General features: G+C 38.1%; 1 protein-coding gene across 1 annotated transcript; it reads right to left on the reverse strand.

Annotated features, from left to right (window-relative positions):
• Positions 1-60: 60 nt before the first annotated feature.
• On the reverse strand, positions 61-10,397 carry dhrs9 (dehydrogenase/reductase (SDR family) member 9). The gene is made up of 5 exons (XM_041806561.1): positions 10,229-10,397; positions 6,841-7,157; positions 2,978-3,236; positions 2,733-2,896; positions 61-561 (listed from the first exon to the last, which is right to left on the reverse strand). Exons 2-5 carry the CDS (start codon positions 7,151-7,153, stop codon positions 338-340), a joined length of 960 nt encoding a protein of 319 aa, XP_041662495.1. The 5' UTR covers positions 7,154-7,157; positions 10,229-10,397; the 3' UTR covers positions 61-337.
• Positions 10,398-14,177: the final 3,780 nt, after the last annotated feature.

Consider the following 14,177-nt stretch of genomic DNA (forward strand, 5'->3'; position numbering starts at 1 on the left):
TATAGGGACCATTCACACATAGTTTTTACATTAAAATATCCTATTGTCACACAAAAAACATCCAGTCTTCTGAGTTTATTAAGAGGAAATTAACAAGTAACAGAAAAAGAGCAGCCAAAGTCCATTCAGAACAGAAGCTTTGAAGGCGGTGTTCAGATCTATACCACGTGACTAAAGACATAAAGGCTATAATCAATATGGCAGGAGAAAAAAACAAGTTTAACAATCTAGAGGATGAGGCTTATTTAATGATTTAGGCATGAGATGAGGTGGTCAGTTTAAGCACTCATTTTTGTTGGAGTGATACTCATCATGTTTGACCCAAACTCTAAGGAACCTACAGTACAGATACTTTTGGTTTGTGATTAGTGCTGTGGAAAAACTTGTCAGTGAACCAGGTTGGCATGTAGGACAGAGGCAGCCAGACGAACTTTGCATCCCATCCCACGGTGTAACGAGCCCGAGGATGAACGGCAGAGACTGCGTGCTCCATACAGTTGACCACCTTCATCAAGTTCCCGTCTGCCAGCTGTTTAAGTCTCCCTTCACACAAAACAAGAGCTAAGAGAGAAACACACTTTAGTCTGAAAGAATGTACAATTCTGATGAGCTTTAAAAAAGGCATACAAAAGAGCAATGTTTGTTGTTGCTTAATATGAAGCATGGATGATGGGACAATACAAAACAACCTGGAACAAAACAAAATTATCTGAAAGTTTAAGATACGAACAATATGCTAAAGATGACAAAACTATTAGCCCCCAAGTGCTGTTACACTGGGCAAGGAATTTCTAACACAGCTTTTCCAAACATCCTAGTTATATTTTGGATTCATACATCATTTTACTTTGCACACAGAAACAAAATTATTTCGTAAAGAACAAAAAACTACCAGGGTCTAAACTATTAGCCTCCCCCAATGCTTATAGTCATTTGTGTCTCCTTTTTGCTTGACAACACCCTGCAGTCATTTGTTGTAGTCTGACTCGTCTCCTTAGGAATCCCAGCCCATTCTTCTTTGGCAAATCTCTCCAGATTTGATTTTTTTCTAGCATGGACCTTGGTCTTCAGTTCACCCCCACAGATTTTCAATAGGATTTAAGTCAGCGCTTTGTACAGGCCACTCAATAATGCTCACTTTGGTCTTCTGGAGGTAGCTCTTCACCAGGTGGGACGTATGTTTTGGGTTGTTGTAATGTTGGAAGACAAAGCAACAACCCAGGCCCAGTTTTGCTGCTGACTGCTTGAGGTTTTCTTTCAAAAAATTCACATATCCTTCTTTCCCCAAGATTCCTTCCACCTTTAATGGATTCCCCACAGCATAATCCTCCCACCACCATGTTTCACTGTGGGGACGGTGTTCTTTGGGTGATATGCCTCTCCTTTTTTCTCCAAACATCAGCAATGTCTCTACAGCCAAAGAGCTCTAGTTTGGTCTCATCTGACCAAAGGACATGCTTCCAGTATGCAGAATCTTTCTCCAGGTTGTCCTTAGCAGACTTCAATCTGGCTTGAAGGTGTCTTTTCTGCAGACTTTTTCTTGATCCATTCCTGTTCAGGGCTCTGGTGATTGTTCTTTTTTGAGTCTACAGTTCCTGACTTGGCCAACTCATTCTGTAGTGTCTTGGCAGTTGTTCTGGGGTCTTTAGACATATCTCGCTCTAGTTTTCTTTCCAGAGTCTTTGAAATCTTCCTCTTCCTTCCTCTGCCAGGCTTGTTCTTCTCTTTGCATTTCTTGATGATACTTCTCACTCCAGTTCTTGACACTTGGAAATGCTGTTATAACTTTGTAGATCTTTCTCCTGTTTTGTGAGCATCCAATCCATTTAAATTAACATTTAAATGTAGCAAAGAGCTGCCCAGTAAAAACAGAAATAGCACACAAACACAGCAAACATAAAAACATTAGGAGGAAAGAAATAAAAGCAGATGAGAACACCATAAAAACCTATAATATTAAATGCAAACACAATAAAAACATCAAACAAATAAAAGCCATAAAAACACAGGGTCTAGAAAAGTAAAAGACATAAAGGGGCAGAGATCACACAACTGAATCAAAAGCCAGAGAATAAAAATTAGTTTTAAGATGCGATTTAAAAGTCAGTACGGTAGCGGACGTTTTGATTTCAAGTGGCAATTTGTTCCACTGCGGTAGAGGCTCCATCACCTTCTGGTTTTTAATCTGTTTTTTGGGCATCAACAATGTGACAGCTCAAACCCTTACTGAAGTTTTAACCCAGTTTTACAAGCTTCGAGCATTACAAAGTTAAAGCACATCATTGCACAGCAGTGGTTTGTGCTATGGCTCAAATAAAAGGTCCGTTCTGAATGCAGGGTAATAATTAAAACCCCTGTAGTTTTGGGTTTTTTTTGTGAAATAATTCTGTTTCTATGTGCAAAGTTACATAAAATAAGCATCCAAAATAAAACAAGAGTGTTAAGAAAAGCTGCGTTAAAAACTTCTCGCTCTGTTTAACATCATTTGGGAAATACTTTGAAAAAATGTAGATTTTCATAGGTAGGGGCTGATGATTTTGTCCTCATCTGAATCTAAAAAGAATCTAAAAAAGACTCATCATGTCACTGACAGAGCTTATGTACAATTTCATGACAGGCAAAACTCCTATGGACCAAGTTGAGATCCATAAATGTCACTTGTATGATAAGTGCATGCACTAGTAAAAGAAAGAAAGTATAAGATTACTTATCAAAAATGTGCAATAACTCACAATCCTCAAAGAAAGTACTTCCATAGTCATCCCTCACATCCTGAGGTAACCTCTCCCAAAGTTTAGTAAAGCCGTTCTGCAGAATTGTCACATCCGTCAAACCCGTTTTGAAGAAGCCAGGCTCAAGGCAGGACACTTTGACTCCAAAATGAGCCATATTTAAACTAAAACATAACAGAGTGCTGTTGTCAGTCATTAAGACATTCATAAGACTCACAAATTAACAAAGCAGTATCTAATCTCACCGCAGACTGTCAGTGAAGGCCTCCACTCCAAACTTCGACACGCAGTACGGCCCGCCAAACGCGCTGATTCTCCCAAACACGCTGGCCATGTTCACCACTCTGCCTCTGGTCTTCTTGATGAGAGGAAGGACGCTCAGTGTTACATCGATTACACCGATAAGGTTGACGTCTATCATGAACTTGAAATCATCTATGGTGAGCCAGTCATTGGGGCCAGATGGGAGACCGACTCCAGCGTTGTTCACTACAGCCCACAGGTCTGCAGAAAGACAAACAAAACAAGATAGACAACATGCTTGTCTTCAATTAATACTTCTGACACCGCAAGAATTACAGGAACTTGCTCCTACCTGTTAAGAGTTAAGTAATGAGGAATGAAGACTCTGCAAGTTAGCTTGATAAGATGCACTCTATAAACAAAGAGAGACAGCTGACTCCACCCTGGTTTAACCTGAGATCTTTCCAGCAAGATCAACTGTAAACAAGTAATAAATAAGTAAGACTTTTCCATGGAGAGCACCAAATTAGCAAAACTGGAGATCCTCACAGGAGCTTTAAATGACATAATGAGTGTTAAACCAGCTAAAAGTTGGAGCCACTGACTTTTTTGGATCACTACTAAGAGGGCGCCTTCTCCTGCATTTTCTATTGCTGTGAAGGAAGTGGCAAATCTTTTTAGGGAAACTAAAGCCTGGACCTGACAACATTGGTAGCAGAGTACTAAAAACTTGTGCAGATCATCTAAGCAGCACCTTCCAATAGATCTGTTTACAATCTCCTACGCTGCCTAAGCTTTGCAAACATTTGTTTGTTATCCAAGCAGCTCCTCCAAAGCACTAAATCACCTTTGACTGCTTTGACTTCTCTAGTGATGGCAACATTTAATAGTGCTTTCAGACAGACACGGTTCTGGTTCTGGCTCTGTTCTGGAGTCTCATAACCTTGGTGCTTTCTGGCGAACCAGCCAGCGTTCACACCAGTTTAAGCAGAACCAAAGTGGGAGGACATGCTGGACATGTATCACCACATCCAGCTCCACTTATGTCCAAGTCTTTCTTGCTGTTCCGCTATTCCTTCTTCAGTTTCTTGAGTTAGTTTATTATTTAGTCTGGTGTTCAGGTGAGCCCAGCCTTCTGCATATAACTTGCCCTTCCTTGTACTACTCTCCTGCTTCACCTGGAATTCTGTCCCAGATTACAACCAAACATTTTGTCTCCCCAGCAGACATCTTTTTCTACATTTTCTGCTCGTCTTCACAACCTAGAATGTGACATGCCCACTGATGAGGTCACGGTTCCCAAGAAAGAACCAACTATTTTTGGTTCCAGCTGAGAACCAACTTTTCAGATTCAGAAGCAATTTTTTTTTTTTTTTGTTTTCGGTTTGAAAGCGCCAGCTGGTTCAAAGTTAGGTTCAGGAACTGGCTAGTCTGAAAGGACAATGAAAGGATTGTTAAGAATGAGGTTTTAACGCAGGTCAACAACATCTTGACCTTTTACAGTTTGCATATACGCCTGGAGGATGCAGTCATCACATTTTTGTACAAGAATCACATGCCAGACTCTTACCTTCTGACTTCTACTCAGCAGTCAACATCATCCAACCTTTCCTGTCAAGTGAAAGGTTCATCTATCAATCTAAACTTTATCCCAATCTGACTGGTTGGATTATTGAATTTTTTACCAAAAGGTCAGTGTGTGAGTGAATGGTGTTCTTTTTCATCTTCTTCTATCAGCTCTCCTCAGGGTTGATGCATGGTTGCATGATTACTGGTTTTAGAAAGTCTCCTTCTAGTCCACTAACAGCTGTTATCAAAGCAGCTGGTTTTCAGATAGTGGAGAGAGCAACAAATACAGTACCTGTAAAAATGTGTTCTCCCCTTGGATGTTTTATCCTTTTATTGATTTGTTGCTAACAGATTTCTACAAATTACTGTCAATTATGAATATGTAATGTCAAATAAGTGACAGCATAAATATCACCCACTTTAAAGGGAGTGACCTAATTCAACAGAGGTCCAGCCAGTTGGTGCTAATGGTCTTGCAATTAGTGAAATGGGGATCACCTGAGTGCAGTGAATGCAGTACAAAGACAACTGCGTGTGGAAGGTCCAGTCGCTGGTTAATAAGTAATCCTGGCTACCATTGCACCATGAAGACAAAAGAACACTTCAAGCAACTCAAAGAAAAATGTTATTGAAAAGTATAAGTCAAGGAAAGGATACAAAAAAAAAAATCCATCCATCATCAAAAACTGTAAGGAATGTGGCACATGTGTAAATCTGCCTAGATCAGGCCGTCAAAGCTTTATGGGAAAGTGGCAAAGCGAAAGACACTGTTAAACTTATTAAATCTCAACTAGATTTTACCAAAAGGCATGTGGCAGACTCCATGGAAGAAAGCTCTTTGGTCTGATGAGACCACATGGTGCTTTTTGGCCATCAGACAAGACACCAAACACTGCAAATCACCACAAACACAGCATTCCCACTTTGGAGCACGGTAGTGGCAGCATCATGCTGTGGGGATGCATCTCAGCAGCCGGCTCCAGAAGGCTTGTAAAGGTAGGGGGTGAAATTAATGTTCCTAAATAGAGGAAAATCCTGGAGGACAATCTTATTCAGTCTGAAGGGAAGTAAGCCTTGGGAAAAGATTTAGTTTCCTTCAAGACAATAAGCCAAAGCATGCAGTGAAAGCAACACAGAAATGGTTTAAAAGACAACAAGGTGAATGTTCTGGAGCGACTGAGTCAAGGCTCAGACCTCAATCCAATAGAGAGTTTGTGGCTGGGCTTGAAAAGGGCTGTCCAAGTTGTGTTTTGAACTCTATCCTGATGCTACCTTCAAAAAGGTTCAGCAAAGATCATTCTTCAGGATAAAAGAAAGGCGGCAGGCTAGATGAATGGCCAGTTATAACAGACAGGCCCTGAGGAGGGTTAATGTGAAACTGAATTGTCCAAATCAGAGAGAGTTTGAGCTTTTGCCCTCAGGTTGTCAATTTATTATGCCTGTGTAGAAGACTACAGACTCTGGCCTTATTCATCTCCAGTTTATTTACTTAATAGCAATCAGCCCTTATGATCTTATTGCACTATTAATGCTTATGTGCACATCTAGGTTTGGAATAGACAGATGTAAGAGTGTTATCAATTTGCTCATAAACAGAAATTTAAAAAGCGTTCATCCGTGGAGAGGATGGACCCAGCTTTAAGCATAATGATGTGAAGGTGTCTAACATGTCTTGACTGCTGCTGATGTTACATACAGTGCTTACCAAATTTATTAGACCACCCTAACCCTAACCAAAGTTAGGTTTATGCCACAGTTGCCCTTAATCAACAGCATTGGTAATTACCAAAATCATTTTTGATGTTTCTGCAATGGTTAATACACCAATATGTAGAAGCTCTTTAACCCAAATGATATTTTTAATGCTAAAATATAATTATTATTGTTACCCATGAATTTTCAAATTGACTGATTTACAAAAAAACTGAAAAAATAGTAAAGCACATTATTATTTCTTGATTAATATGTCAAATTATAGTTATTTATTTACATTCCTGAACAGAAAAATTAGTTTTAGTGGTTGAATGTTATGCTTCTCAGAGAAGCCCAGTGAGCCGGCTCAAATTTGGGTGAATTCAGTGTGAAATTCCTCATTCCTGTTCAAAATAGTAAAACGTGGAGAGCTCACTGAAAATGAAAGAGTCCGCATTAAAGCACTTCATGATGCTGAATGGTCTCTGAGACAAATATGACAGGTGGTCTCATAAATTTGTTAAGCACCGTACAGTATCCCCAAAAAGACCACAACAATGTTAACAATGAAAGTTGACCCCATAAAACACTCAAACCCACTCACACTTCTGCCCAACCAGATCCTTGATGAAAGCGGCTGCTTTGGCGACACTTTCAGAGTCAGTGACGTTGAGGTGAAGGGTCGTCAGTCTGTCAGAGGCGCTCTTCTTCAGCTCGTCTTCACCTTTCTCGGTATAGCAGCCTGCAATCACGGAGAAGCCCAGCTTGTCCAAGTGCTTCGCTAACAGATTACCAAAGCCAGTATCACAGCCAGTGATGTAGACGTATTTATCTCTTTTGTTGGTCACTCGTTCCCTCTCCTTGTACCAACGATAGACAAGCCAGAGAAGCACCAGGCCCGGGATAAGCAGGAACATTTTTCTACAGCAAAGAAAATCATTATTAAACTATCTGCACAAGCTTTTATATTTTGGGGAAACATAAATCATATTAATACAGTTATTATGTGCCCTTTCTTTTTATGCTGTCAGAGACATAATAGTACAGTTCACCTTAATTCTATACAAAACTGGAGCTTACTGATGAAGGCCAAATATTTCACTGCTCTCTTTTCTTTACTGAGCAAACACAAAGCCTACAAATTCCCTCCAGGCAAGACTCTCCAGCAAGATATAACATGAGAACACATTTTTCTGTGAGATGCAATGCAAATTATAAATGACTCCCTGCCCCATCCTTTCCACAGCCAATATACAATGAAGTTCTTGCAATGTTAGCATCTTAATCCTGAAATGTGCTAAATCAACTTTAAATGTTATTTATTCTTTTTTGCACCATAAAGATGCACATTATTTAAACACTCTTTGTCATTAATACACGACTAAAAAAAGTGAAAGGAAGCAGACAGACAGGAAGCAACATTTCATATACAGTGCAGTGAAAAAGTATTTGCCCCCTTTCTGATTCCTGATTTGTTTTGCATATTTATCACACTTAAATGTTTTGGATCTGTTATCTCACAGAGACAACCCAAGAAAATACAACGTGCAGTTTCTAAATGATGATTTTATTTATTAAGAGGAAAAAAATCCAAACCTATCTGGCCCTGTGTGGAAAAAGTAATTGCCCCCTGAACCTAATAACTGGTCGTACCACCCTTGGCAGCAATAACTGAAATGAAGTGTTTGTGATAACTGGTGATGAGTCTTTCTCATCGCTGTGAAGGAATTTTGGCCCACTCTTCTTCACAGAATTGTTTTAACTCAGCCATATTGGAGGGTTTTCCAGCATGAACTGCCTGTTTACAGTCACACCACAGCATCTCAATTGGATTTAAGTCCGGACTTCGACTTGGCCACTCCAAAACCTTCATTGTGTTTATTGTTAGCCATTCAGAGGTGGACTTACTGGTATGTTTCTGGTTGTTGTCCTGCTGCATAACCCAAGAGCACTTGAGCTTGAGGGCATGAACTGATGGCCGGACGTTGGCCTTCAGGATTTTCTGGTAGACAGCAGAATTCATTGTTCCATCAATCACAGCAAGTGGTCCAGGTCCTGAAGCAGCAAAGCAGCCCCAGACCATCCCACTGCCACCACCATGTTTGACTGCTGGCATGATGTTCTTTTTATCACATGCTGTGTTATTTTTACTCCAGGTGTAACGAGCCACACACCTTCCAGAAAGTTCCACTTTTGTCCTGTCAGTCCACAGAATATTTCTCCAAAAGTCTTGGGGATCATCAGGATGTTTCTTGGCAAATGTGAGACAAGCCTTTGTGTTCTTTTTTGTCAGCAGTGGTTTTGGCCTTGGAACTCTCCCATGAAGCCATTTTTGCCCAGTGTCTTTCTGATAGTTGAGTCATGAACTCTGACCTTAACTGAGGCCAGTGAGGCCTGCAGGTCTTTGGATGTGGTTCTGGGTTCTTTTGTGACCTCCTGGATGAGTCGTCGTTGCGCTCTTGGAGTCATTTTGGTTGGCCGACCACTCCTGGGAAGGTCCACCACTGTTCCCAGTTCTCTCTATTTGTGGATAATGGCTCTGACTGTGGTTCACTGGAGTCCCAAAGCCTTGGAAATGGCTTTGTAACCTTTTCCAGACTGTTAGATTTCAATCACTTTGTTTCTGATTTGTTCTTGAATTTCTCTGGATGGTGGCATGATGCGTTTCTTTCTGAGATCTTGTAGCCTACTTCACTTTGTCTGACAGCTTCTATGTAAGTGATTTCTTCATTCAACAAATCTGGCAGTAATCAGGCCTGGGTGTGGCCAGTGAACTTGAACTCAGCTTTCCAAGAACTGTGGATAATCACAGTTACGTCATGATTTAACAAGAGGGGGCAATAACTTTTTCACATTTTTTCCGCCCTTAAAAAATTAAATAATCAAGAATCAGAGAGGGGGCAAACACTATTTCACTGCACTTATATACATACATACATATATATATATATATATATATATATATATATATATATATATATATATATATAAAATCATATGTAAGGTCAGAATTTTACTTAAAAACCAGATCAACTGAGACTTGATGAAGATATCTCCAAGCTTTTGATCTTTAATATACTGTATCTTTATATTGTCATAATAGGACAGAGAAGTCACTATAATTTGTGTCCAAATGACTGCCAAAGAATATATTCAAACTTTATAAGTCTGCTCACAATTTTTTGAAACCAAAAATATTTAATTTGTTTGTAAACTACTTGAGATATCATTATAATACTAAAATATTTATGATTCACACCTTTCTGACCACTGATTGCTAATCTGATCATTTCAGTTTAACTAATGCAGCACATGTAGGTTCATAGAAGTCTTTTTCTTTCGTTAATATCAGACTGGTTTTAGTTTTCAGTGCATGTGTGTTTAATATAAAGAAGACCATCAGCTTTGGTGGTATCAAAGCATTGAAACTCTGCTGGTAACTTAAATTTTTACTGCAAACTTAACGTAGTTGAATCATTATGGAAAAAACTTGATCTAAAACTAAAGCATTCTGAAAACGCTACCAATCCAAGGTCAAACCCTGGAACGTTTTTGTCATGAATCATGAAGCCTGAAATATTGCAAGCATGTTGTTACTGGGCTGAGGATGGGCTGAGCTACCTGTGGTAATGTGATAATCAAATATTTGACTTCAATAAACAGGATCATTACGATAAACCTTGTCAGTGTTAGAAACCGAGAAGCGGAAGCATGTAACCAGGACAGTAAGAGCTCGACTGCATCAAATATTTTTTAAAAAATCACTACACAAAGAGTTTAATGATGTTCTGATGACAGTTTGCTCTCATACTGCATAATTCACATCAATGTTTTCATTATCAGCCTGGTATTCACACTGAATTACTAACTACATTCATGCTTTCTAGTTTTAAAAGCTAAACAAACATCAAGAATGGACTCAGAGAGGTTGTGAACCAGGTTAGACTTGTTGAACATCACTTCGGAGAGCGCAGAAAAACAAGAAAACTTACGTATACGTTTTTATTTTAGCTGCAAAATCCCGTGTCACCGTGCGGAGCCGGAGGATGAGCACCTCACGAAGGACTACTGCAGAGTTCTCCCGAAATTTGACGGGTTCCTTTTTGTTTCAAGTATTTATCAAACTCCGACTTCCGGGGAAAGTCAAGTGCCGGGCCTCCTCCTCTTTCAGCCTCTTCTCCCAAAAAACTGGTAGTCTGACATGCGCCCCCTGCTGGACGGCACAAACACTGTCACCTCGACACTCTCTCTCTCTCTCTCTCTCTCTCTCTCTCTCTCTATATATATATATATATATATATGTATACAAAAATCAGCATTTTTAATTAGTATGACTTGCAGTTAAACTTGAGATATACACTACTTAGACCAGTGATACCCAACGCGTGGCTCTTGAGCCACATGTGGCTCTTTTGTGTCTTAATTTGAAATATTATTCCCCCAGAAAACCTTAAAAAGTGATATGTTGTCTTCAGAAATGATCCATTGTGAGTCTCTTCAGTCAATGTTTCCCCACACTTACACAGTTTATACAGGTTTTATTTGCATTTTAGCCTCTTTTTCTCCTTATTTAACACTTTTAAGCCAGTTTTACTGCTTTTAACCCATTTTTGCCACTTCCTGCATTTTGCTGTTTGCAATTTTTTTGCCCCTTTTTGGCCCTTTGTGCCACTTTTTTGCCCACTCACTCTGCCTTTTGCTATTAAATACTACCTTTGTGACATTTTACCACTCTTTTCTGCACATTTCTCACACATTTTTATTGATTTTTGCCCATTTTTAGTCACTTTTCACTCATTTTCCCCCACGTTTTTGCTACTTTTTGGCCATAATTGCCACCGATAAGTCATTCTTCCCCACATTTTTGGTCAGTTCTCACCCACTTTTGCCACTTCAACTTTCTCCCCATTTTTGACATTTTATACCTATTTTCACTGCTTAGATTGTGGTTCTTGCTATTTTTTTTTTTTTTTTTAACAACAATTTGGTTCTTTAGTTGAGCAGGGTTGAGTAACACTGATTTAGACTAAACAGAGTGAAGGAGAGATAGAGAGGGCAGTTTATTATAAAGAAAGAAATTCAAAACAGACAGCAGTAGTTAGTGACTGAAAACTGCAATAGTAATAATCATAAAATAATAATAATAATAATGTATTACATTGAAGTGATGGTAAAAGAAATACACAAAAACTCAAAATTTCAGCCACAAAAGTTAAATGATATTGTCTGTGACATAAGACATACATTTCAAATTTCAGTGATTAATTTGATCACAAATAAAGTGCTCATAAAATACCACCAAAATAGAGCTTTTAACAAAAAAGAAAAGAAAAATCCTGGGGAAGAAACCCCCAGCGACTTCTTTATATATTTGCACTATTTAGTTCTATAAAATCATCTTCACTGAATTCATTTCAAACAGTGCACTGTGCTCAATATTACAAATATTCTTTTCAGAAAACAATGCTAATATTGATGAGTAATTTTATTAACTCTCTCTAAGGTGATGATGAAGTGCTAGGGATGGGGGGCACCAAATGAACATCTCACCAAGGGCATCAAAAGGCCAAAGCCATTTTCCAATTTTTTATTTATTTATTTATTTTAAACAGTCATAAAAATAGGAAAAAATATCAAAAAGTGGGTCTAATTTTGTTTTTCAATCCTTTTTTTTTTTTTTTTTTTTTTTTTTTTTTAAATTTTGTTGTTTTAATGAAAACACTTGAGGGAAAGGGAGTCATGTGACCTAACGGGATAGGTGAACATTTCAAAATAAAAGCCCTCATGTCAGAATGTATGCTTATGAAGCCTATGTCTATGTTTTACAGGATAATAACAGACGTATGCACACTCTACAATGTTCTCAAAATAATGTCGATGGTAAAAGTACTGGTAATTTAATGGTAATTTAATGGACTATATTTATAAAAGGAGGAAAATAAATTAATATGAATATTAACCTGGACTGCCTGAGGTATTTATTCATGTACACAGCAGAAGTCTGATTTTCCATTTATGATTGATTATTTAGTTTATTAGTTTAATTGACAGGGGCCAGCAAGCAAATTTAGTTCTTTTTTTTTCTTTGCTCTTTGTAGAAGTATCTTAATCTTTTTTTTTTTTTTTTAAACAAAAGCAAATTTAGTTCTTTTTTGCACTTTGTAGAAGTACTTTTATTTTTTTTATTTGATAAAGAAGCAAATTTAGTTCTGAGATCCAAAGTAAATATTTGGGGTGCAGATGGCCTGTAGTGGTTAGGTCAGGCCCAGTATGCATGGGCAGGCTGGGTTCAGGTCCAGACTGTACCTCTTTGGCTGCATGTCAGTCCCCACTCTCTCATCCCTGTCTACGCTCTATTCACAGGCCTGTCTTTCCAATAAATGCAAGAAAGCTATTAAGGGATAATTCAGGCAAATTTCTGTTTGTTCACAAAAACATTTACATCTAGTATGATAATGAAGGTGCTGGCTTTATGACAGCATTGATTTTCCAGTTATTTTTCATGTGTGCCTTTTTTCAGCCGTACAGGCAGAGAGTAGGACAGGCTGATGAAGCCTCCACTAGATGGCAGTGTTTCTGTGCCTTCTGGCTCATGCCAACATTTACCTATTGTGTATTTTCACTCTGATTATTTGTTTATTCATTTATTTGTTTGTTTATTTTATTTACCCACTTTTTATTGTGTGCATACAGTAGTAAATAAACCTTTCCACCAAACAATACAATCACAAATTGAAAATCTGACTCCTGCTGTGTACATGGATAAATACCTTAAGCAGTCCAGGCTTATTTGTTCAGATTAATTTATTTTCCCTTCTAATATGAACATAGTCCATTAAATCACAAGTACTTTTACAACTGACATTATTTTTAAATACACTTTATTGACAAAATCGACCTAATATTATACTATATAACACTATATACTAAAACACTATATATATATATATATATATATATATATATATATATATATATATATATATATACTAAATAACAGCAGTTGATGGCGACTTCTGAGCAAAACATTTGACATGAGGGCTTTTATTTTGAAATGTTCACATTTCCCATTAGATCATGTGATTTCCTTTTTCTCCTTTCATCAAAACAAGAAAACAAATTTATTGACTTTGAGAAAAAAAAAAATAGACAAATTTTTGATAAGTGTTTCTTTCCATTTTTGCAACAGAGATGAAAAAATAATTTAAAAAACAGCTAATTTTTCCAATTTTTGTACACAAAAGGAAAACTTGGAAAATGGCTCTTTTTTCACCATTTTCTGTCTAAAACAAATAAAAAATTTACAACAGTTTCTTTTGATTTCTGAGGCTGGTTTCAAACAGAAATGTAACTACCAGAAAATACGCGGACCGTTGATGCTAGTCTTTCTTTCTTTCCCTCTTTGGCCTCACACATACTTACAGCTATTCTGGTTATTCTAAGGAAATTCAGGTAAAGTTTTTATTTTTAAACAGGATGCAAAGAAATGTTCTTAAAGAACAGTTTTAGTGCTGTAAACAAACAAACAAACAAATGATCACCATAGGCCACAGTAAGTTTCCATTTTTAAGTTTAAAGGCCCCTTTTGACCTGGGGCCCCCAGCAGACACCTGTCTCACCTGTTGAAGCAGCGCCGCTGCTGTGAGAAAAACCCATCAGATTAGGGCGATTTTATTGCAGAGGGCTTTTAGAGCCCCTCCCTCTCCTGCTATTATCAATCACGTGTTGTGAATAATGAGCGGCTGTAAAAAAGGAGCAAACTCTGAACACAGAGCCCTCTACTACTTGTCCTAGCGGGCATTAACCCCAAACGTGAGTGTGATTAATATGACTGTATCTCCTTTATAGCATGAATAAGCAACACGCTTGTAATTTGAGCTCATCACATTATAACATCTCTGAATTAAGGAGACTGTACACTGTCGGAGGTATTAAGGTAGT

Source organism: Cheilinus undulatus, linkage group 15 (assembly GCF_018320785.1).
Source record: "Cheilinus undulatus linkage group 15, ASM1832078v1, whole genome shotgun sequence".
Lineage (NCBI taxonomy): Eukaryota > Metazoa > Chordata > Actinopteri > Labriformes > Labridae > Cheilinus > Cheilinus undulatus.